Consider the following 24,476-nt stretch of genomic DNA (forward strand, 5'->3'; position numbering starts at 1 on the left):
CCTAACGATGATAGGTTGATACGTCTCTTCAGTGATGCCTTATCTCGTTCGGAAGGCCATTGTTTTTGCAGCGCCCGAAGGACTAGTAATCTCCGGAGTCCATTCGAAGGAGAAGCATTCTCTGCTTCTTGATTACAAATCACACAGAGCAAAACCAATTGCTACAATTGTGCCTGAAGATGACGTGTCTTTCGAATGCTACGGCATTGTTGGTACCGTATCTACCCACTCGAGACGCTTCAACGAAGCCTGACTTCAGTGTGACCAAGGTATCCTTGTAGTAGCGCCATTTTCCCACCTGATTGCAATATCGGGCCGACAACATGTTGCCCAGATCAGAGGGTCTCCTGTATATGTCACCACAAAAGTCGCTATCATCCCTCTCTCTTCGCAAATTGAGGCTACAAATGCGATCAAGCAAACACAAGAAACCTTGAGAGAAGAGTCTACAAGCGATTCGGAGAGCGATGATTCTGACGGCGAAAATGTACATGAGAAGGGAATTCCAGCTACCAATAGTAGCGTGGAAGAACGACATGGGACTTGGGCGATTCCTGGTTTCCCACGAGGCCAGGGACTAGGGTTCGCATCGTGGGGAGGCAAATATGTTGCGGAAGATGTTTTGAGTAGAAAAGGGGCCTATGGACGATTTACTGAGAGGTGGTTTTCTAAGAACGGCTGGGCACTAGAAAGGAGAAGGGTACAGGGTATGAGTCAAGAGGGAAAAGATGCCCCTGACAACAACACTGAGGCAGACGAGCATGGATACACTTCAGGGAACTCTGATGACGCCGCCCAGGTCTCTAGTGCCTCAAAATACCTAAGCAGTAAAAGTAGCGTGTCGGCTCCATCAAACACAGACCACACGTCAAGCCTTCTTCCTAAATTATTGCGAACCACAAACCTGCTGCTGTCCTCTGGCAACCTTTTTTTCTCCTACGATATTGACATCACCCGCCGAGTAGGTACTCAGACATACTCAAAAGAGTCTGAGACTCCGCTTTATAAATCTGTCGATCCTACCGTAAGCCTTTCGTCATTTTGTACTTTACAGAGTTTTCATTGACAGGAAAGTCTAGTTCTTCTGGAATCGACATTTGATCGAGCCTTTCGTGAGTGGACAGCACCATTCGTTCGTATTGCCGCTTATGCAAGGTTTCGTTGGACAACGTGGGTTTCGCTTGACTAAAACGCAGGATGACTCAGTAGAGACAGTCCCAAAAATTCAAGCCTCGTCTAGTGACTCGTCGATCTTGGAGGATACCGATTTCCTTCTTACACTTATTTCTCGTAGATCAATACATCGTCCCGGCCTTCGCTACCTTCGGAGGGGCGTGGATAATGAAGGTCATACGGCAAACAGCGTCGAGACAGAGCAAATTTTATCAAAGGCTTCTTGGGCTCGGAATGAGAAAATGTATTCGTTAACTCAAATCCGCGGGTCTATTCCACTTTTCTTTTCTCAATCGCCTTACTCATTCAAACCTGTGCCAATACTACAGCAATCGGAGGATATGAATCGAACAGCGTTCAAGCGGCACTTTGCTAGTTTGAATAGAAGGTATGGCACTATTCAAATAGTATCGCTCGTAGATCGAACGGGTGGAGAAAGAGCCATTGGTGAAAGATACGAAACTTTTACATCAGAGCTCAACAGTAAGACGGGCTCAGAACAGAGTAACATCGGCTTTGAGTGGTTCGATTTTCATAGGGAGTGTCGCGGGATGCAATTCCAAAACGTTAGCATCTTAATGGACACCCTCTCGAAAACACTGAAAGCTTTTGGCCAAACAGTCGAAATGAAAGGAATCTTGCCTTCACGGCAGCAGGGAATCATCAGGACCAACTGCATGGACTGTTTGGACAGATCCAATGTCGTCCAATCCGCTTTTGGTCAGCGAGCTCTTGAAGATGCCCTGAAGGAAGAAGGTGTAGATGTCAATCTGAGGACTGATACCTCTACGCAGTGGTTCAACTCTTTGTGGGCCGACAACGGAGATGCGATCTCGAAGCAATACTCATCCACGGCGGCTTTGAAAGGCGACTTTACTCGAACAAGGCGGCGCAATTACCGAGGAGCAATCAATGATTTGGTTCTTACGCTCTCTCGATACTACAATAACATTTTCAACGACTACTTCTCACAAGCTGCAATTGATTACCTCCTGGGCAACGTGAACGAGCGGGTGTTCCAAGATTTTGAAGAGAAGTTGATGACCTCAGATCCGGGTATGTCAATGCAGACAGTGCGAGACAACGCAGTCAACGCATCATCGAAAGTGGTGATAGCAGATCCTAACGAGGATTTAATTGGCGGCTGGACGCTATTGAGCCCAGGAGAACCAGACAGAATCAAATCCGTTCCTCTAGAGGAAACTGTGCTATTATTGACTAATGCAGCGATGTACAAGGTATGCTTTGACTGGACAAATGAAAAAGTTTTCTCTTTTGAAAGAGTCAAGCTGCGAAGCATCAATGGAATTTACAAAGGGACCTACATTACGTCGACATTGACGCCGAGTCAATGCGAAGAGGCAAGAAATGGTAAGGCCCAAGGCAGAAATCTCGTCCAGGACTAATTAGAAACTTTCAGTTGGCTTTGTTGTCAGATATCAACCTGGCAAAGACGATATAGCAAGAATCAACACGAGATCACTTAGCACGTCTGTCGGAATCGAAGCAAGTCCCCTTGGTCCTGAAGTAGACAGGGAAGCCGCAAAGTCTGAAAAGGCTAGGGCTGAGAAGGTGCCAAACGAGAAAATACTCGCTTTCAAGGCGCTTCCCTCCCAATCAAGCTTGGGCAGCAGTATAGAAGAGTCGCATGGTCCCACGGAAAAGCAGACGGTGGACAACGTATGCGAAGAGGTTCGAAGAGCTGCCGTAGAAGACGGCAACAGTATAGTGGACTTAGCTGCGCAAGACAAAGACATAGTTTCCCTCGAGGAGGCGAGGAAGGGCACAGGCTACGTGGAACAATGGACGCACTCAATCAAACGGCTGGTTTGGGGTTAAAGCGATCGACCTTGGTATGCATATTCTAACTCAGCCTTCGATGTGCTGGTATTCGCTGGGTTTTTTTGGCTAGTGAATTACGTAATACCTGGTATGCTTACTTGCATGACACTTTATTTACAACCCTACACCGCAGATCTATTGTTTAGTGACCCTTCCTTGCCTTCCACCGGACCAATGCAGATCTGCAGCTCTTTCTGGGGACAGCATGTGATTCATTCATCTCCGTAGCACTCTCTTCTGTGAATACCTCAGTGTTTCCAATCTCCGCCTCGAGGCGCTACTTGGAAGCAGCCCCACGATCCCACCTCGGAAACCTGCATCCCGAGGGCGCCATCCTCTCTACGATCAGCTCGGAAAGGTGAATCCGATCGTTAACATATCGGTGTTCTGCGAAGTCAGAAGTCATTGGCAAGGAGCGCGGACGATTCTCTTTACGGGTAGCCGCCTTAACCCTGCCGAGACAGGAACGTGGGCCTGAGGCAATCGAGCAGCTCGGAAGGGAGCTCGATTCGAGGACCACAGAACAAGTTGATGAGGGGAAGTAGGAGTCGATGCGACCTGATGGTGCAGAGGCAGTGAATGCTGGTGGTGACAAGCCACCGAAGCCACCAGCATTTCAGATCATCGTGCTGGTCAGTACTCATTAGCAGCTACAAAGCGGCTCGCTGCGTTCATGATTGAGAGTATCAAGTCATCTGAAGGAATTGCGAAAGGAAGCCTGAAGTTATCGCTGTCAATGTCTGATGTGCTTCTTGCCTCTCGTTTCAACTTTGTTGGGATCATGCAGCGTTCCGGCATTGCTTTGTTTCTGTCTCGGCTACGTGCGCTGACATGGGTTGATCTAGGGCGGCGGGGGCGGACCTATTGAGGACAATGTGACCGGTCTACTTGTCAGATCTACCGCCACAAACTGGGCAAAAGGATCGGTCCTCGCTGTCGACGCTGGGGCCCACCTCGCCGCAGTCACGAAAATCATCCACCACGACCTGCCCAATGCGATCCGCAGACCCTCACACCCCAACAATGTCTTGTCTCCTTCTGTTTTCTCGCCACCGCCCCCAGATGAACGTGCTATGTCAATTGCAGATGCCAATGGCAGTGCGGTGAACAGCACCACTTCGGGGGATGGCTCTGAGTCTCAACTGGTCCTTTCATCAGGGCCATTTACTGATTTTGAGTTGCCACACGCGACCGCCAAAGCCAACGCGGCATATTTCGTCCGCAACCTTATAACAACTTACCTCATAACTCATCCTCATCTGGATCATATCTCTGGGTTTGTCATTAATACAGCAGGGTTCCAACATACCTCGAGGCCAAAGCGCTTGGCTGGATTACCATCTACCATCGATGCTTTCAAGACTCACATATTCAACGACACCATATGGCCGAACCTATCAGACGAAGATGGCGGCGTTGGTCTTGTCTCATATATGCGGCTCGCCGAGGGCGGAAATCTAGCGATAGGAGAAGGAGAAGGTAGGGGCTACATTGAAGTTTGCGATGGTCTGGCGGTGAAGAGTTGGAGCGTCAGTCATGGGAAATGTATGCACAATCATGGGAAACGAGCGAGTGGAAGCGGGCACACATTAGAGCAATTTAACGATTCCTTTTCGCGGCGAGCTTCAGCTAGCGCCACAACCCCCAACAGCCTTCAATATGGCAGAGATCATACATTTGCTATGGAGCCTTGCGTCATCGATAGCTCTGCATTCTTCCTCAGGGATGATCACACTGGACACGAAGTCTTGATATTTGGGGACGTAGAGCCTGACTCGCTGTCGCTGTCGCCGCGGACAGCACAAGTTTGGACTGACGCAGCCCCGAAAGCAGCCAACGGTCTCCTCAAAGGTATTCTGATCGAATGCTCATACGACGAATCACAATCAGACGACACGCTTTTTGGACATCTCTCCCCGCGACACGTCATTGCCGAGCTTCAAGTCTTAGCGGGCAAGGTTCACGCTCACAAAAACGGATTCAGAGAATCCACGCCGCTTAAGCGAAAGCGAGCAAGCAATGGCATCTATACGGGAGACGAAACGTCGGTCTCTGTCCGCAAACCTAAACCACAACAAATGCGCAGGAAGAGCAGGCGCTCTAATTCAGCGAACATTGCCACACCAAACTTACTGAGCGAAAGCTCGGGCGAAAGTCACGCTCTCCCAGACTATTCCAATTCAAAGGTCGATGTACCAGACTCCATCCAAGAAACCCCTCTCCCACAGCCCGAAGATCCGCAGCTTGTTCCTGTCTCCGGAAAGCCATTAGAAGGCCTTCAAGTCATCATCATTCACGTCAAGGATAACTTAAGAGACGAGCCTGAAGTTGGGGATACGATACTGGCGGAGCTTCAGGAGAAGGAGAGGGAAGCGCGGCTGGGCTGTACGTTTGCAATCAGTAAGTCTGGGACGAGCATTTGGTTGTGATTTGAGACCTCCTGACAGTAGGTTTGATTTTATACGCTCATGATTACGGGAGGCTCTTTTTCCGGCGACCGACGTAGACTTTCGCTGGGCTGGTTTGGCGCCTGGCATGGCGGAGCGAGATTGCATGCTTTGTAGGATATTGCAAATGAGACTACATTGTCAATGTAAAGTTTTGAAATCTATTTGGATAGTATCGTTTTTTCCAAGGAAGGCGCAAAGAATTGCCTGTGAGGGAGTATGGGTTTAGACCCAGTCTCCCTTCCACAGAGCGCTTGACTCGAAGGATTTGTATTCATGATCAGAACCACCTTCGATCGGTCGATCTTGATATACTACATAAATTCGTACACAATCATCTCATGCAAACCTGCGTTGTGACATCGACACAGACAACCCAACCTGAGCGAAGTCCGTCACTGACGCCCCAACCCAAGGCCTCCCATGCTTCGCTTGCTGATCCACATTTTCCTTTTCCAGATCGTTCATCCCATCAATTCGTAGACGCCGCCATCACCGACCATAGCTCTCCAAAAAGTCGAATTGCGCAGATTCCCTCGAAACGCCTTTCAAGAGTGGTATCTCTTCATCACCTCCCATTCCTGACAGCAGCATCATAACTTGGGATGGGCGTGCTATCCCTATCCCTGGTTCTTCTTCTCCTCAGCAATTCACTGTCCTCGCCTGATCCGTCCTCATCATCTGCATCGTTTGCATGCTCCCTATCTTCTTCCGCGTCTTCTTCTTCTTCTTCTCTATCTTCATCGAACTCATCATCCTCCCCCTCATACTCATTCCCATCCCTTCTATTCCCGTCCCATCTCCTCGTACCCCTCAAACTCCCTGCTGGACTCGTGTACTCTGGTGGCGGCTGCTCAAACTCTTCAGTGGAATAGCGTTCCACGAGTCCAGGCCCGCCAGCACCACCTTCCTCCGAGGAATGGAAATAGTGTTCAGCGCTCCTACTGGTTCCCTCGCCTACATCTTCAATTGACGGTATATGTGCTAATTGCGCAAGCGAGATCTCAGTTGGGGATCGTTCGGGTCCTGGGCTCACAGGGGGCGCGATCCTGATCTGCCCACTCCTCGAGCGGCCGTGACCTTGTCCAATATTTCCATAGAGGTTGTGAGGAGCCGGCTGCTCGTAATGGCTCTGGCCCCATTGCGCATTCGCTTCCCTACCCGCCTCCAGCAAAATACTGCCTTGCTCGCTCCCATACGGCGGCGGAGGCGCTAAACTACCAGTCATCGGAGCCAGGCCCCATTTTTTCACATTCGCCTCAATGAAAACAAAGCCGCTTTGGCCAAAATTGACGTGGACGGTGCATGGGCCATTAGCACCAACGGTTGGAAAGAAATTTTGAGATTTGAGCCCGTGCGCAACGTCGTCGAGTTTTTTGCCGTTGCGTGTGAAAAAAATACTCCCTGTGCGAGGCCGGTAGCCCACGCCGACCACGTCACCTTGGACGTATGAGGGACCGAAGGGGGTAGGTCTGAAGGGCTGATTGTAGCGGCGGGCGCCAGGGGAAGTATAGGCTATGGAAGATTTGTGGTAGCCTGAGTATCATTAGCTTTTAATTTGCTTTAACAGTATAATCTCGAGGATAAATACCTGGTAGTCTGAAGAGAGGGTATGGCTTCGTAGATACTCCAACGTTCACGGTTGAAGACTCAGGCTTATCGTACATTTTTGCCTCCCAGTAATATACTTCATTTTGCTTTGGTATTGGCAGGTTGCTCTGTACACTGCATTCTGAGTCGAAGAATTCGATTTCGGTCCTCGCTTCAACAAAGCAATTGGCGATCTCTAGTTCGGGCTCGAATTCCCAGGCCGAAACGCCCTTCTCTTGAATGGCAAGGAATTGAGAAAGTGAGATGTCTGTTGGGAGAGTCTCGGGTGGATTCGCTTGGACAAATGCTAGAGCGACCACCGTCAATTAAGTTTCTTGGGTTCCGCCCTGGAGGAATACTTGGATTGTACCTTTAGCTCTTAAATATTCCGCTCGTTGTATGTCATCCATCTCGTCCAAAGCGTCCGCCTCTTCTTTTGCAAACATTTGTTCATCATCATATTCACCCGGCCTCCCTATTCGATCTAAGAAGATCCTTCCCCGACTGGTATACCTGAAGAAGTAGAATATAGCAAAGATAAGGACGACGAAGGCGGCCGAGCCAAAAGCTGAGAGCATTCCAATGAGGATTCCCTTTCCGGTCGAGCCCCCATTGCTACTGATATTGATGACAATATTAGTACCGTCTGGAGGATGTTCTAACCAGGAAGAGTGGTGGTCTGTTGGGGAAGGGTCGATCTGGAGGTATGATGTGGTGAAGGTTGGAGAGGGTTCCAAGGCTGCTTGGGCCATGATTAATCACGCTATCGTGTCATGGGTGGTGGTTCGTTGCAACTCTGTTTCATTGAAGAAGCGGGAGATGCTGATGGTATGTGAGGAAAGGTTTGGTAGTGAAGTCAAGTGAGAGCGGCTTGGTCGCTGAATCGCGGATCTAGCGGTAGAACTATTAAATTGAGGTGGCGTTGGTAGGGCTTGGCGCTCCTCTCACAGCCATCGAGGCATCCTAATAAGTTATCTCTGTATAATCCAGACTCACACATCACGCAAATCCGTCATCATGCGCATTCGATCGTTTAAAGGCTTTAATAACACATAACAGCAATTGTAAGCCAGTCCAGTCGGGACCTTATCCATCAGAAATATGGTCTTTTGAAGGCTCTATATACCCGGCGAGCTTTGCTTGAAAATCCCATTCATCTATCCAACCGTCTCTTCGCCTCTACCTCTCTTCCTCTTCTCCTCTACCCTAATTTTCGTCCTGTCTTTTGCATCCTCAATCCATTTTTCGTATGCGCCATCCCCATCCTTGAGCTTCGCCGTGGTTACACCTTTCATTGTCTCCCCAATAAATCCAATAAAATTATGCCGTCTCAGGGCATTTTCCCAATGCCACGCATTCCGCTTCTGGCGCTCCTGGTATAGCGCATCCTGGTCGCCGATCTCTTGTGCGCGAATGCGCAGATCTCTCACCATTGCTAACAGGTTGAAGTGGATCTCGCCGGGCGGATAACGCTCGATTCTTCTCTGAAGGACTGGTATGACCTTGCTTGGAAATTCGTCGAACGAAGAGGCGCCGTGTGATATCGGCGCGGGTTGCAGCCCATCAAGTTCGTAGAGAGTGCCATTGATGGGGGTGTACGCAATAAAGTGATAGACATCCTCCTCCTCAGTTGCCAGTCTTTGATCCTCTGACACGAAAGGTGAGGCTCGGGCGAAAGAATTGTGAACATCGCGAATGAGCTCGGAGTTGGATAAAGCCTCGCCTCGCAGCTACGAAATAGATTCCCGTTAGTATGTCGTTCAAGGATCTCCATATCGGAAGGAAGATACTTTACTCACGTCCGAGGGAAATGCGTTCGTGAAGTCCTTGAACTCTTTCAACTGCGTCCCAATCTCCACTTGACCCTCTTTGTTGAGGAGGACGGAAAGTAGTGCCTGTGTGCCGCAAGCATTCTGTATGGTCTGCGCAGCAAAAAAGAGATTTTCAGCAGCTTCAAAGTCGAAAATGCCGTCCTTAGGCGAGTCGGTAGGTTTTTCACCCTTAGGGTATTTGAAGAGGAATATTACACCGTACACAGGGCTGACAACGATCATCAAGTGTCATGAGCTCAAGAAGCAGGATCTCGAAAGTACCTCTGCTGTTTCAGGAAGTCGGCATCCAGCGCAACAAGCTCCTCAAATTGTACATCTTTCACCCCAAGATTATGCAGCAAAAATGTGAAAACACCCTGCGATGCTTTGTTTAGCCTTGCTGACTTGAGCTTCGCTGCAATATCACACGCACAGCATCAGACTCGATAGTGTTCCATCCTGCTGACATTCTCCTGGGAACCGCGTGAGAAGGATGTAAATTCAAAATGATTCTGGACTCTGGAGTGCCCAGTCAGGCGCAATCGTCGGAGTTAAGTCCGTCGGCAATTAGTTCTAGAGTCAGTAAATTGAAATGAGGACAACCATGCCGTCTCCATCATCTGACCAGAGCAACCGGGGGTGCCTCTATTGCTGGCGAGAAGTTTCGAAGCTGAGTGGCAACTACTTTGGGCAGACTCACTTGTGAATTAACAGATTACATTAAAATTAGCATTATCAATCTAAGGCAACGTTTACCGGGTTGCAGCAATGCTCTCGCAAACGCTAAATCAATCGCCTTCCTTCTGCCTTCGAAACTCCATTTCCCATTGTCCAAATGACCTTTTTCTTCAATGGTCACCGAGTTGATGAACGATGCCCTGCTACAGGGTCTTAAAAAAGAATCGTAATAGTCGTCAATGTCATTCATCTTCATCACATGTCGTTCTCAGTACTTTTAGCATTCCAAGCAGATGTAACGGTAGAAATACAAAAATATGCGTAGGGCCAATTGACCTGTAGATGTAGCTGATATAGGAAAATTTCTTTCTCAGCTCAGCCAGGCATGTTGATTTGACGAGGAAACCTGCGGGTACGTTGCTTCGGGGTAGGTTACTTCGGGATAGCTCGTCTCACTACACAATGTGTTAGAATTTCTCTGGGTCATGCGCAAGGGATGAGACAAACCCTCCCGTAAGTCCTGGCGAGTCTCCGAATGACCATGCATCGTCATCCGGCATATTGTTCGGTAAGAAGACTGGTGAATAAGCGGCAGGACTGTATGCTGGAGAGTCTCCTTGATGACTGAAACCGGAAAGTGATCTGTTGTCGAATGAGTGATCGCTTGGCGCGGGCGAGCCTTCGAGCAGCTGCGAATTCCGCGGAGATCCCATGTTTGAATAGTGGAGGAACGGGGACGGAGGCCAACTGAGGTCTTCGAAACTTGGGTTCATCAAAACTGGTACTGTGGTAGATAATGCTGGGCTGATCGGTGGTGGATAGCTTGGAGTGCCGGGCTGAGAGCCAATACTTAGGCGATGAAAGCTGTAGGGACTTTGTTGACGCTGGCCTCCTTGATGAGATGGATCTTGGCTAACAGCGTCTTGTAGATGGTTCCTGGCGGACATGAGTCGCGCAAAATTCATCAGGTTGTCGATCTCCGATGGGTTCATTTCGCCAGGCGTGACGACGGCCACTTTTGAGCGAAGTTTCACATCGATTTGTCCAGTGGCCTGGCCAGTCAAACTTCCTAAGGCAGCACCGCTAAGTTCCGGAAGTGCGGCATCAATTGCCATCGCCAAAGTATGCAGCTGAGCAAGCAAGACCATGGCCGGGCTACTTATATCGTTATTCTTTACAAGAGTGACAGGCAACCAGAAAAGCCAGCTGCGAAGCGGACGTAATTTTTCAAACAGCTGTTCAATCTGCATAGAGGAGCTCCAAGACCGGAAGTCAAAGGCAAAGTCCAAAATGTTTTGGACGTGATGTGCAACGGGATGAACATTTTGCAGACGTGCAGATAATTCTTGCAGCGCATTTGTCGCGAGAAAGACCGACTCGTTATCATAAGTGATTGAGGTAGCGCCGGCAAAAAAGAACGACGGGCGGTCCTCGATAAAGGACGAAAATCTGGAGAGCTCCTTCCAATTATTCATAGACCCAAGAACCTAGTAAGCATGAGCATGGAAAGATGCTGCTTCATGGGGGCAACACACAGTGGATATACCAGACATGAGAGACTTCCAGCTTGCCCTAATGTACAGTCAGTCTCGGATTTCGGAGAACGTTTAATACCACGAACCAATCAGAGGCTTGCCACGAGAGCAAGATCGAAGCTGCAAGGGCAGCGTCCGAATTGTCCTCGGAGAAGTTTCCAATGGCTTCTTGCAGGCCTTTTAGCGCAATACCTCGATGATGGTAAGCAAGATTGTTCGTCTCGGGCGATCTAGTGATCCAAGCCATGTGCGTAGCAGAGAATGCTAAGATAGAGTGCGTCGCAAAGCTATAGCCACACGCAGCGTCCAGAAAACTTGTCAAATTTCAGTGACTAAGTCGGTCACTATACGGATGAGGACTTACCTTGGGATATCCTGAACCCACAAAGTACAGCCTACAAAATCGGCGAGCCTCATTTCGCGGTAGATCGTACAAAGATGGTGGATCAGCCGCAATTCCACTCTGGAGAGATTTTGGAACTGGTGGGGAAATTGCAAATGCATTTCAGGAAAGGGGAAGACACCGGTAGTTCGCCAGGTCTCCAATTCGCGTTCTATGGCTGCACTCGAGAGTAGATTAGGACCTCGCGGCGGCGGGGACGACTCCTCAGGGGTTGCACTATCCACAAAATCGCAACTATGGCGGGTCAGTTCCAAAATCCCAATTGCAGGAGCAGCATGTGTACCGGACATGGTGCTTAATGCAGTTCTTGCTACGCTCCTATCAGCTACGGCCTTCACAGGGAATAGGGGGATTCAATACCATTGAGGCTTGCTCTCATCACAACGAATATGCCGCCGTTTGCACGTCGCGCAGCCTTTTCTAGACTTAGTGTGGCTCTTACGAGTCGCTCCAGTGATGACTGGAGGCATAGCGGATGAGAGGAAGTCAAGTGGTGTCTGGTGTCTACTGAGAGGTGATGTGTGATCGAAAACAGATTGTGGCTTGGTATCACTTCACGTGAGTAGAGATGGACGTAGATGCGGGTGCCTTGCAGGATTGTCGCGCTTTATTCACTGACTGAGATCCTTTCAGTATGATATCGATATGAATTTCTTCCGATGAGGACAGCATTAAACGAGAGACTAAGGCGATATAGATTAACGAGCGTGTAAGAAAGAAGGACGAAGCTGAAACGAGTGTTCAAGGTGGAGGCAGGATCGATGCTCTGATTACGTGGTGTTGGAGCGTCGCGGGATGGAGCAGAGGTTGGACAGTAGGTAGTTTATACCAAACATGACAGAGGATCGCCGCTTCGTCATCCAAGACATAGAGTTTGCAGTAGGAGAAAAAGTAATCATGGACGATGGCTGGTGCGGCCGCGCGCGGCCATACCCGTAACAGGGCTGCAACTGCAAGGTCGAAGGGGGAGAAGATACGGTAGCAGCAACGACATCATGGGAATGTGAGGTAGCATGTGGTGACAAGTGCTGAATGAAGAGGGCGGAATCACCTTATGTCGGGGCAGCCGGGCTATGCCACTTTGGATTGGGGAAGACCAAACCGATAATTGGTGGGGTTGAAGGTGTGGTCGACGGCGGTGACGGTAGACGCAGTGCAGATGCCGTCTACGGCCAGATATTGGATCAGACGACTTTAGGCTTGGAGGGGCCAGGCGCGGGTATGCACCGCTCACCAAAATAGCTTTTCCAAGGTCTGGTAGACTGGTACAGTGGTATATCGCAAAGCGAGCTTATCGGCGTGAAGCAGGATTGGCCAGAGGGAGCTCGCGTGAGGGCCAAGAGGCATAGAACTAGTCGGGTAGGCCGGCGTCGAGGAACAGAGACCGGGGCAAGCGCATGGCACGCATGGCACTCGTGGTGATGTCTATGCCTGATGTCAGAGCATGATTATTTTGGACGGACTGTGGCTTCTGCTATGGCAAAGCTGGGTCCATGGGTCCAGACTAGGCGCCAGCTGGAGGTAAGGAGACGGGTCAATCTCGTGTTGCTGCTGAAGCCAGTGGTGCCAGTTTACTGAGTCGTTGATAGCATCCACTGAATCCAGATCGGTCCAGGGAGGCTGTGCACGCCCCCAAACCCAATCAGATACGGCAAACAGTCGCTTAGCTGAGGTCGGATGGAGGAGAAGTGGGAAGGACTGCTACCGTAAGTATGCTGTTCTATTTTTACACCTAGGCTTGTAGCGTAATTCCTAGAACTACTTCCCGACGCTAGTATTTGCATAAGTAATAAAATCATCTGCCATATTCCGTATCTGCCATCAATTCAGCCAAGACGCTTCCACTCTCTCTTCTTCCACGGGACTACATATCATCGCCGCTTCGGCTGACGATGCATCTTCTAGCTTTTCCATAAATGGTCTTTTCTCGCGATCTTGAGGAATAATACGACTTTGCGCCGGCTGCCGTGTCAACTTTCCCAGGTGACACTGAACGTTATGACAATGGCAGAAAGCCTTTTGCAGCGACTGAACATTTCCAGCCAATCCGATCGAACACCTTCACCTCTCAAGTCAGCCCGCACTTTGGTGCTCTTGTAGCAGCGAAGTCGTGCCATCATCATGCACCTCCTTTTCAGCCGGACTGTGGCCGTGTACCGTGTGACCAACACGTACAGGAGAGGTCACTCCCAATGTAGCCGTGCAAGACGCTTTAGACTTTTCCGTACCACGCTTGCTGGACACTGCTTCTATATCTGTTAGGGCTGAAAGCCATGCTGTTTGCCAATTCGAAAATCCGGTCCAACAACTCTATCGGACTTGTACGGTGCACCACGTCGCCTACCTTGCATGGATCTTGAAACGATTTCAACGTCTTCTTGAAGCTCTTCATCCTGTAGCCAATCAATGGCCTACTCCAAAAACAAGTAGATCAAGGTTGCCATGCCTCGCAACGACGCAAACTCATGTCATTTTTCGCCTTTCATCTTTCATCTTTCATCTTGATTTGCATCTCACTGAGGCTAGTTTACAGTGAGGCAATCGACACAGCAGGTTTCCCTCGGTTCTGTGAAAACCATCCAAATAATAGACAGCCACATGCCTTAATTGCTGCGCAGCCTCAAGCTTATTCTCTTGCAACCTTCATCCGCCCATGCGCTGAAGAGCACATCGCCTGGTAATACTGAATCGTTCCACTTCGCCCAGCTGTCTGAAATTAACCCATCAACTGCCCTATTTTTCATCACTCCAAAAGCCCTGTACGTGGCTCCATTAAAGTCAAGGTACGACGGAACTGAGCATAAGATGAATGTAAGCGCACGGGAACGACTAATCGCCAGTTGTATGCAGACACGAGCGATGATCGAGCGCCTGGCGGACGAAGAGATGGATTCATGGGTGCCTGTAGTTCGCCGGGTTCAGGAGTCAGGAGATTGCGTAAGATGACTGGAATCTTTGCTGCTGCTCTGGTGGCATGTGAGTCATCAGTTGCTTGAAATACTCCGGATTCAATGATCTATACCCCTCAAGCACCTATAACCCAGAAATCAGCACCAGGGCCTTTAAGATGAATATGAAAATGAAAAGAGGTTTGGGAATGAAGGGACGCAAGCATTTTTGGGGCATTTTCTAAATTGCTCACCTGTTGGAACGAGCCACCGATCGCTTCTCCTTGGTCTCCGGGGCCAACTGTTTCCTTGCTGTATGCTAGGCTGGCTTGTATATAAGGCAAAAGATAAGGTCCCATAGCGTATGGATTTTGTCGAATGATCCTATTGAGGCCCAGGAAGGCATGTGCCTTCTCGTCAGTCTGTTGCACCGGCTCTATAAGTGTCAAGAATCGTTCAACAAATTCACCAAGGTGGGGAGCCAGGACTGTAGGCGAATGTACCCCAAGACGGCCAATTGCAACAGAGGCGTTCTCACCGACCGAAACAGGAACGCCTGGCTGATCGATTATTGCTTTGAGACTTCGGTAGAGATTTTCTGTGTAAGGAGCCATTTCCTGTCTGTACCTCATCGCTATCTCACCGCATGCCCAGCACGCATTATTGATCACACTGAATGCTCGATCGCGATTGCCCGAATTTGCAAAATTGATGTCAAGTTGCCGGACTGTAATAGGCAAGAGCGTCGGAAGATTCGGGTGCAACTGTGGGAAGATGTTGACGGCGCAGTCCCCGAGCAAGGCGTATGATGATTGACGCACATCGTTGTGGCGGTCTTCCATACAATACAAAAGCAAATCAAAGAACCTTGGCTCAGACTTCTGTACAAGCTCGCCGCTCTGGGCCGGTTCCAGCGTTTGAATAATAGCGCTAATGAGGTCTAAAGTAGTGACCAAGAAATCTTTATCGGGTTTTTCCATGTTGGCATTACCGTTCGCCAAATGATGCTGTTCCAGATTTTGGCGAATAATACTAATGCACCGTGCAAATATTGGGACCGCAAAGGGTGCAAACGCAGGTCCAAGTGCTGCCACGACGTATGATAGACACTCGTTAAGTGGGAACAGTTCTGGAGCTTCGTCTGGGACTTGTTTCCATCGATTGATGATAGCAGGCATCAAAGTATTGGTCAGCTCGGGGTTCCGAAGAGACGATCCTACCTGATCCGCCAAAGTCTGCACACAGTCGTAAAGAACGTACATATTTCGAGTTTTGTAGACATCAAAACATGCCACAAAAGTGTTGATGATTGGCCCAAGATAGGGTATAAGCTCCTTATTCGCCTTTTCACCCATGATGGCGAATGCAGAAGCTGCTGCAGTCTGTACCTTTTTAACATTGTCGAGCATGCGTTCCAGGATCCCATGCAGCATCGATTCCAGGAAACGTTTCCTCTCGTTCTGATCATTGAGGTTGAGTGCCCACTCAGAGTATCTTCCCAACGCCCAGCATGTTATCTGTCGCACGGATGGTTCTCTATCTTTCAACAAAGAGATAAAATATGGAACGATGTTGGGAAGGGCTGGTGCTACAGCTCCCATGCAGCCCTCAGCGATAGCACCCATTGCGAGGACCGCAGCCTCACGATAGGGCCATTCTGGGTTAGCCAGGTTCTTACTCAAATGCTCTAAGGCGATGTCGAAGACTAGCTGGTGGAATTTTGATGCTAAAACGTCTAGAGCTGCCGCAGAGCACTTCCGAAGATTCCACTGCCCATCGATCTCCTGGTCGTCTTCATCATCTTCATCCTCTATCTCTCCATCCTCAAGGCCGCCTCCATTGGAATTCGAAGCGTTGACAAAGGTCTTTGACAATTTGGAGGTAGCATGGCGTGGCTTGATGTCCTCAGTGCGGTCTTCAACGGCAGCATCCTCAGGCCGCGCTGATTCGCGGATAATCGTCTCTTCATCATACACCATACTTTCAAGTAAGAGGGGAACAATTTTCCTTAAGTAGGGCTCAAGGTAGGGGCATATCTGCTCGTTTTCGCTAACAGCAAGCCAGAATTCAGCAGCTTCCAAAGCAACGTCCCGTTCATCTGGATCTTTCTGCTGAAGGTTCATGTAGTCAACGAGCCCTTCCATGTGAGGTATGATCCGGTCTGGTTTGATATCAATCACTAAATTAAAGGCACGACAAAGATTGCGACGGACATCCGGGTCCGAGTCTTGAGCTAGATGAAACAACTGATCCAAGACCGCATCCAGTGAGGCGAGGAGTACATCTGATTTTTGGGGTATGAAAGCGTTGAGACACGTGACAGCTCTTGAGCGTACTGATGGCACAGGGCTTTTGCAAATTTGCAGAAGACGTGGAAGTATGACCTGGATCGGGCGTTGACCCTGATATTCGCGGTCGAGGTCATCCGTTCTATCATCACAGATCTTCACAAGAGCACCCATTGATCCTTCTTGAGCTGCTTCGGTGATATCACCCCTGTCATTAGCTGCCAGCGATAGTAGTTGAGAGAAGAGTTCTGGCCAGCCGAGAACCCCACCCCGTTGCACAATCTCTGTAATCACGGTGCCAGTAAGGCTTCGAATTGGTCCAATTGCGTCTTCAAGGCAAGGGAGAACAGTAGCTCGTACGTAGGCTCTGGTATCCTCGTCTAAATTTCTGTATGAAGCCTTGATAATGTTCTTGAGATTGATTGCTGCAGAGCTTCGAAGTACTATCAACTCTGATGGAGGAAGGTTGAGAGACTGTGTTTGGGGGCCGTTCCGAAACATGTAGGCGAGGTATCGGGTGGTTTCAGGCTTCGACTTTGCTTGTCCCAGCATCTAGCGTAGTTCAGTAGATGTCATGATCAGACGCTAGGTTACGTTTCTGGCAACTTACAAGCGTTGCTTGCTTCTGAGCGGCAGGATTATGAGCACTCAAAGCATCTCTCAAGTATCCAGCTAGTTCTTTGAGGACTGCATGATCTGGCTCCCAGGGATCTGATGAAATAGCAGCACTCATTTTGAATGGACGGTGGTGTGTGATAAGGTCTAGAATAAGTGAGTGGCGCTATTGTAAGGAATCACGTATTGAGCGTATCCTGCCCACGGCATGAATTGAGAGTACCCACAAAAGTAAATGTGTGCAATTGAAACTTTAGATCTGAGTCTTAGTATCTATATAGGATCTTCAAAGCTCAGGTTTGTTAGCCAAGATTTTTGCGACGCTGCTATTATTCCAGCTCTTTCACTCACAAAGGACTCAGCTAAGATCATAACATTGAGCACTGTAGGAATCAAGGAATGTTTTCTCAGCATCATATATGACGACTGGTTTGGTTTGGGGGAATATGATATCTAGATGTTTAATAGTAAGTCGGCGAGCTGTCTTTGCGAATTCCTTTGGCACCAATGCAAGATGATGAGATGTTTCAGTGATACATACATCTTGCATGAGGTGGGATCACTACGGCGGGCCGTTGGCCTTACCACGCGAGTTCTTGGCTTGTGGTCCGAGGGGTCCTTCGAGGTCAAGAATCATACAGTAGAGATGGATGGAGGGATTGAGTTCAAATGTAAAAATGAAGTATACCGCCGCGCATTTTGAGGGGAAGCACTCCATCACACTAATGGCTACCTCCACTGAGCTCGAATTGCCCAGAGAAAGGTCTAGCACTGAGTAGTCCTAGATTGCTCGTCTGAGTAAAAACAACGGGGTGCATCTGCTAAAATTGAGAAACGCCGAAGTTCAATGGCAGGCTTTAAGAACCCAGATATTGACTCTATTAGTCCAGGCAGCATATAGACGTAGGTCGGGTCTGCGTCCTCGCTTGCCCTGGTAGGTCGTTTTCTCTTAATCGACGACATCCAGCCCTGTTGTTCGTAGGCCAAAGAGCATCGAGGCTCCACCACCGCCAAGTTCAGTTCTCTCGAACACGAAAGTTGGAGCAAATCTTTGATCGGAGGTAAGATTCAGGGCTGTCCAACAGCTGAGAAGCCCCGGGTGAGTCTTCCCAACCGATCTGGTTGTTGCTGAAACATTTTTCGGCCGTGGCAGCCACCTAAATCAGCTCATTTGAAGCGAGTCTTTAGTTGAGTGATGTAATATCCGCTACGAGTACGTCGGGCCATGGTGACAAAACCTTGCGCAGGACGATCGCAGGTTCTTTTGGAAGGCGAGCCAGCGCCTCAATCACGCAGGGTTTGGAACGGTATCTAGCGGAGCAGCGTGTAGTGCTGGTTTGGCCTTTTTCGTCATGGAATTGTTGCGCTTTCGTTCTAACGCCTGGAGAACCCATTTCGAGACCTCCTCATCGACAACCCCAGGGGCGCTAGCTATTCCGGTGTCGCCCGGCTCATCGCCCTCCTCATCTTCCTCTGCAATCGTAGGTGGCTTGAGCATGACAGATAGCCAAGGATGTTGCAAGAGCATTGCATACGTTGGTCTCAATTTCGGGATCTTGTTCAAAGCGCCTCTTACAAAATCTCGGGCTTCTTCGGAGAAACGATCTGTCGGTAAGTCGGGTGGCTCCCCATCAACGATGGCCTTTTCAACGTCAGCAGACGCTCAGTAAGACTTTGGTACAATACTCACACTAAGCTGGCTGAATATGTTATCATAGGTTTCCGGTGGGTAAGGGTATTGACCCATGGCACACTCGATGATCGTCAAGCCCAAGCTCCAAATATCACTCTGAACGCTGTAAGTGCCTCCCCCAGGATTTGCGCCCGCTTGCGCAACACCTCCGCCAGAGATTCTTTCGGGTGCCATGTAGCTTTGACAGCCAATATTTGTCTTTGCAATACTAGCTACTAGGTTGCCACTTACACCAAAGTCGCATATTTTCACCTGGCCTTTTGTGTTGACAAGAATGTTCGTTGGTTTGACGTCACGATGTATGATGTTGTGCTCCTCCTTTAGACTCTTCAAGCCTATCACTGTAGCCAATGCAATTTTCCGTAAGACAGGTTCAGGTACGCCATCGCCGTATAATTTGTCTATTGATCCACCATCCATAAACTCCATACATATGTAAACAGCACCCTCTTGAAAAAAGGCCCCATAGAAATCAACGATATAGGGGGAGACACAACGATGAAGAATGTCGAGCTCCATGATGATTGCTGCAAATTTCGCCTCGTCTAACTCTAATCGGATTTCCTTCATCGCCATGACTACCCCGGTCGTCTTACTTGCGACAGGGGAGATGGGGGAGTCCTGTTCACCATCTTTGTCCAAAGATTCCAAGGGCAAGGTTGGTGCACGATTACCGCTAAGGCCTTGCCCTGGCTTCCGAATGCGAGGTCTGCTGTGACGAACTTTGTATACCGTACCATAGTTGCCCTTTCCAAGTTCGTCCAAAGTATCGACTTCATCCAGAGAGATGTTGAAGCTGCTCCCACTTGAAAACTCGATTCCTTGCCCATGTAGGGTAGCCTTCCCCTTGAATCTGAGAGTGCCGGTTTTTGTATCAACATACTCCGCGTACTTGTTGAACAGAGAATCAGGCTTGTCGCCGGCTGGCGGGGCTGGCTTTTCCGAGGATACGTCTGATCCTGACTGCTTCTCTTGTGGCGCCGGAGATGGTCCACTAGCATCTGATAACTTCATGCCCATGTTCATGCCTCGTTTAGCCGCCAATCCTTTCTTTGGGTTCTGGCCCATTTTTGGCACGACTGGAGCTGAGTTGAAATTGGGCGGTAGAGGCCTTGCACCTGAAGCAGGACTGAAATCACCCGGGCCGCCGGCCAGAGGGCTGTTTGGGTTGAGTGATGTAGGAGAAGAGAGGCCAGCGGAGAGCAATCCATTCGGAGGTGGACTAGCGATTGATGGTATCTTGGACCCTGCCGTAGTCCCAGTGCCAGTCGTTGAAACACTACGAGCAGGCTGTCCCGGAGGTGGGCCCTGTCTTGAAAGCTGGAAAGCTTTCATCCGAGCCTGGACATCTTGAGGTAGCTGACTGCTGCGAACCGGAGCGGCCGGTAGACCTGGCCTTCGAGCCGCATTGATGTTGCCTAGGGGTGTAGAGGACGCAGTCATTCCTGCAGCATTTTGTTCATTCCCAATTTTGAGAGAGGGAAGTTTTGGGCTCTTATTTGCCTTTGCCGGCGATTCTGAACCTTCGGCTTCGGGCAGACAGGACATGGATGGATTGGGCGGCGGTGACGAATCCATGGTCAGCGACGGGGAGACAAGGGAGGAGGGGAGTGAATTAGGATTAAGTTGGTTTGGTATCCCACCACAGCTGTCACAAAGCCTTGACCATAACGTTCGGGTGCTGATTGATGGACCTTGTTGATATTTGCAAGAGTTGGATGGCTCATGGGATGTCACAATACTGGAGAGTGTGCTAGGAATGTCTGAAGGATATATAGCTGGAAAGTAGAACACGCCTGGGAATGTTGATGTTGATGTTCATAGGCAGCGGGATAGGACCGGAAAATCGATGAGGTATTGCAGGTTCGTTGCACGCTACGGAAGAGGGCACGTTGAAGCTGCTTGTTCAAGGACGCCACGCCTCTTAATTCTAGTCCTAAGTCTAGCCCAAGTATTCAAAGGCCACCTCAGTTCAATAGTAGCCTGCGAAATCCGGTTTCTTGCCCGGTCTGTGGGCTTTCCAAGGCATGCTAGAGAGCTTGGAAGGCCTAGGCAGGTGGTGCCGTCGGAAAAGCAGGAGCGGAGAGCAAAATATTTATTAGTCATGCTTGTTCAATAATGAAATGTTCCGTCATCCAAGATTTTCCAGGGCGCCACGGCCTCTAAAAACCCCCCAATTCCCTCAACCGCTGTCGTTTGGGTATTCCACACGTTCTTCTCATGGAGCATCAGATTCATCCTTTCAACCTGGGTATGCGATTCCAGCGCATTGGTTGTCGAGGGCGGCCGTTGACTGCCTGTTCACTATGAGCGCGTCATAATTCCAGAAGCGTTCTTTCCAACCCACGGCCACTCAACGAAGAGGGAAAGACCGCGATCTGATCTGCGTATCGACCATGGCCTGGTACACACATCCTACGTCTTTCAAAGATGTCAGCATTGTGTCAAACGGTTGGGGGAGCCAGTCGTCTTACAACGCGCCATTGCAAGCTACTCTTGCCCGAGCACAATTGGCATCTACAACAGGGCAATCTCCACCACCGCTCCACTCATCACATCCCTCTATACCACACCTGACTCTACTTGTCTTTGAGGCGGTCCTCGAAGTCGTCTGTGTTAGTTTTCCCGGCTACATCGTCGCACGCCAGGGCATGTTCACCGCCGAGATGCAAAAGTTCACCGCCAACTTGAACGTCGCTCTTTTTACTCCCTGTCTGAGTACGCTATTGCGTCTACTACCTATATCTGGTGCCCGCTGACCATTCATGTGTAGTCTTTACAAAGCTGGCGTCTCAATTGACAGCAGACAAACTAGTGGAGCTTGCAATCATCCCGATCATCTTTGTCGTACAGATAGCTGTATCATACGCGTGTGCTTTTGGGCTCTCGAAGCTGTTTGGATTCGCAAAGAGACCGCGCAATTTTGTGATCGCTATGGGGGTACAAACTGACTGCGCTGTAATGCCGAAATGCAATGCTAACGAGCACGAATAGGTCTTTGGTAATTCCAACTCACTACCGATATCCCTGGTCTTATCGCTTTCGCGGACTATCAAAGGACTGCACTGGAGCAGGGTTCCGGGGGACAACGACGATGAAGTTGCTGCCCGTGGTATACTCTACCTGTTGGTTTTCCAACAACTCGGCCAATTAGTCAGGTGGACCTGGGGCTATAACGTACTGCTTGCGCCTCCGGACAAAGTGCAAGGGACAATCGAGAATACCAACGCTCATCTAGAAAATGGCGAAGCAAGCTCAGAAGAAGAAAGGGAACATCTTATTCGCAATTCACCCGACACAGATCGGGACGAGATATTTGGCAGCTCATCCGGTGATACGAGGGTTGGGACACGAACTGCTAGCCTTGATAGCTTGAAAGATCACAAGACACATGCAAGCTTTTCTGGGCAAGAGACGCCAGTAACATATCAGCGCCGTTCATCGCCCACCCATTCAACAAGTTCAATGCGTAGCGCTTTCAACCCTAAAACACAACCTCAACTTCTACCTACACCTGCAAACGGTAATACCATGCCACAGGTTGCAGGATCAGAAATCTCCACCGTGAACCAGTTGCAATCCGTCACGGAATTCAGGAAAGGGATCCGAGGTTTACCCAATCGCTGTCGGGCAGCTCTTTCGCGGTCTCTAATGCAATGCAGCGGCTGTGCGAGACGGGTATCCACTTCAACATTTGAGGCCCTACCGCAAGCCTTTCAGACAGCCCTGAGAATTTTTTACCGAGCTGCGAAGAAGACCGCATTGGGGGTGTGGGAATTCATGAACCCACCACTATGGGCAATGTTAGCGGCCATCGTCGTTGCCTCAATTCCTGAGTTGCAATATTTTTTCTTCGCAAAGGGGACCTTCTTCAAGAATTCCGTAACAAGTGCCATCAATCAGAGCGGTGGCGTCGCCGTTCCCTTGATACTCGTGGTCTTGGGCGGGAACCTGGCGCGAAACACCCTACCCAACAAGCACCATACGAGGGAAGATGACAAGGAAGAAACGAAACTTCTCATTGCATCCATATTGAGTCGCATGGTCCTTCCGACCTTGATCATGGCGCCCTTGCTCGCAGTAACAGCAAAGTTTGTGCCCGTGAGCATTCTTGACGATCCAATCTTCATCATTGTGTGCTTCTTGATCATTGGAGCACCAAGTGCCCTGCAGCTTGCACAAATTTGCCAGATCAACAATGTTTACATGGGCGCGATGTCTCGACTCTTATTCCAAAGCTACGTGATCTGGATCCTACCTTCAACCCTGATACTTGTCATGTGTGCGCTTGAGGTAGTTGAGTGGGCACAACGATAGACGTGGAGCATAAAAGGGGGCAAACGCGGTTGAACGACTTAGCGACGGCGTTCTTTAGGGGAGCAGGTACGAAAATGAGCCATGCGTCCAGCTGTCTCTGTACATAACCATTGAAATGTGGTGAATTCACTGCAGTACATACAATAGAGTATTCTTTTGAGGACACTGTGAAGCTTTACATCTAATCGAGCAATTTTGATCTGGACTTAGCCGGATGGGGCGATGATAAAGGCCCCCCATGCAGACCCCCACCATCCAAAAACGCGCTCGACTTCACGCGTCAGCAACGTGCACCGTCGTCATTCATCAGACAGCCCCCAAACAGCATTCCCCCAACTTACAGCAACATGGCACACGTTTCCAAGCGGCCCTTTCGGTCCAGTATAAGCTCCTACTTCGACCAAAATCCCGATCATGAAAGACCTCCCCATCGATCAGCCTCTGATTCAGAGAGCACCAAAATTCCCCAACTGCCTGCTACAATCCAATCATCTCTTCTCAATGTCGGCATGCGCATTCGCAAATCTGTAGCAGAAGGTTACAGATCTTCGAAAGATCCTCATGACCAATGTCCACGTACTCTCCAGGATCGACATCTTGCGTCGCAACCCTTTCGTCAACAACCATATTTCAATTCCAGATGTCTAAGTCATAGCGCTTATGACAGGAGGGCTTTACAACCTTATAGTAGCATCCTAAAAACTGGAAACTATACGCCTGTTCCGCAAGCAGTGCCAGCGGCCGAAGATGTGTCACCCTTGGAATTTGATGCAGAGTGTGATGTTTCGGTGCCAAGTAGCCAGGAGTCGCAAAATACCTTTACCACTGTAAGCGATGCCATAAAGATCTGGGCTGAGCCTGATTTTGGACGGAAAAGGCCATGGGAGGAGGAAGACACCGAGGCAGGAAATGTGGCTTTTGATGAGCAACATCAAAGCTATGCAACGGCCGATTGCGCATTGAGAAATTCTGTTGAACCAGGAGTAGGAATGTCATCGAGAGCCCCACGTCCTAAAGCGAAGCCGAAGTCGAGGAGGAAAGCTTTAGCGGAGGTGGAGGCGAATGGCGGTGGCGGTTGGACGAGAGAGGCTGTAATGGTGGATGCCGATGATTTTGAGGATGCGCCCTTTCTGGAGCCTTTTCAATCGGCAAAGCTTCATGGATAGAGTGATTATATGAGATAGTTGCAGCGACCG

The 24,476-nt window shown here is 49.5% G+C and overlaps 8 protein-coding genes across 8 annotated transcripts; 3 read left to right on the forward strand and 5 right to left on the reverse strand.

The window, feature by feature from the left end:
- Window positions 1–34: 34 nt before the first annotated feature.
- Window positions 35–5,444, forward strand: KY384_006525 (uncharacterized protein; the record flags this gene model as incomplete). The annotated part of the gene is made up of 6 exons (XM_044815019.1): window positions 35–212; window positions 369–1,024; window positions 1,080–2,544; window positions 2,594–3,000; window positions 3,561–3,647; window positions 3,861–5,444. 6 exons carry the CDS (start codon window positions 35–37, stop codon window positions 5,442–5,444), a joined length of 4,377 nt encoding a protein of 1,458 aa, XP_044668119.1.
- Window positions 5,445–6,030: 586 nt separating this feature from the next.
- SSH4 (Rsp5p-dependent ubiquitination, sorting of cargo proteins at the multivesicular body) lies at window positions 6,031–7,804 on the reverse strand (the record flags this gene model as incomplete). Its single annotated transcript, XM_044815020.1, has 3 exons — window positions 6,031–6,998; window positions 7,054–7,359; window positions 7,423–7,804. The coding sequence occupies 3 exons, from the start codon at window positions 7,802–7,804 to the stop codon at window positions 6,031–6,033; spliced, it is 1,656 nt and encodes a 551-aa protein (XP_044668120.1).
- Window positions 7,805–8,209: 405 nt separating this feature from the next.
- Window positions 8,210–9,791, reverse strand: KY384_006527 (uncharacterized protein; the record flags this gene model as incomplete). Its single annotated transcript, XM_044815021.1, has 4 exons — window positions 8,210–8,782; window positions 8,852–9,092; window positions 9,146–9,200; window positions 9,620–9,791. The coding sequence occupies 4 exons, from the start codon at window positions 9,789–9,791 to the stop codon at window positions 8,210–8,212; spliced, it is 1,041 nt and encodes a 346-aa protein (XP_044668121.1).
- Window positions 9,792–10,008: 217 nt separating this feature from the next.
- On the reverse strand, window positions 10,009–11,769 carry KY384_006528 (uncharacterized protein; the record flags this gene model as incomplete). Its single annotated transcript, XM_044815022.1, has 3 exons — window positions 10,009–11,028; window positions 11,156–11,390; window positions 11,441–11,769. The coding sequence occupies 3 exons, from the start codon at window positions 11,767–11,769 to the stop codon at window positions 10,009–10,011; spliced, it is 1,584 nt and encodes a 527-aa protein (XP_044668122.1).
- Window positions 11,770–14,222: 2,453 nt separating this feature from the next.
- Window positions 14,223–17,388, reverse strand: KY384_006529 (uncharacterized protein; the record flags this gene model as incomplete). Its single annotated transcript, XM_044815023.1, has 3 exons — window positions 14,223–14,432; window positions 14,622–17,207; window positions 17,266–17,388. The coding sequence occupies 3 exons, from the start codon at window positions 17,386–17,388 to the stop codon at window positions 14,223–14,225; spliced, it is 2,919 nt and encodes a 972-aa protein (XP_044668123.1).
- A 1,170-nt stretch (window positions 17,389–18,558) lies between these two features.
- On the reverse strand, window positions 18,559–20,541 carry KY384_006530 (uncharacterized protein; the record flags this gene model as incomplete). Its single annotated transcript, XM_044815024.1, has 2 exons — window positions 18,559–18,912; window positions 18,961–20,541. The coding sequence occupies 2 exons, from the start codon at window positions 20,539–20,541 to the stop codon at window positions 18,559–18,561; spliced, it is 1,935 nt and encodes a 644-aa protein (XP_044668124.1).
- An 818-nt stretch (window positions 20,542–21,359) lies between these two features.
- Window positions 21,360–23,280, forward strand: KY384_006531 (uncharacterized protein; the record flags this gene model as incomplete). Its single annotated transcript, XM_044815025.1, has 3 exons — window positions 21,360–21,681; window positions 21,737–21,903; window positions 21,958–23,280. The coding sequence occupies 3 exons, from the start codon at window positions 21,360–21,362 to the stop codon at window positions 23,278–23,280; spliced, it is 1,812 nt and encodes a 603-aa protein (XP_044668125.1).
- A 347-nt stretch (window positions 23,281–23,627) lies between these two features.
- Window positions 23,628–24,446, forward strand: KY384_006532 (uncharacterized protein; the record flags this gene model as incomplete). Its single annotated transcript, XM_044815026.1, has 1 exon — window positions 23,628–24,446. The coding sequence occupies one exon, from the start codon at window positions 23,628–23,630 to the stop codon at window positions 24,444–24,446; it is 819 nt and encodes a 272-aa protein (XP_044668126.1).
- Window positions 24,447–24,476: the final 30 nt, after the last annotated feature.

Source organism: Bacidia gigantensis (genome assembly GCF_019456465.1).
Source record: "Bacidia gigantensis strain McMullin 20006 chromosome Unknown contig_249, whole genome shotgun sequence".
Lineage (NCBI taxonomy): Eukaryota > Fungi > Ascomycota > Lecanoromycetes > Lecanorales > Ramalinaceae > Bacidia > Bacidia gigantensis.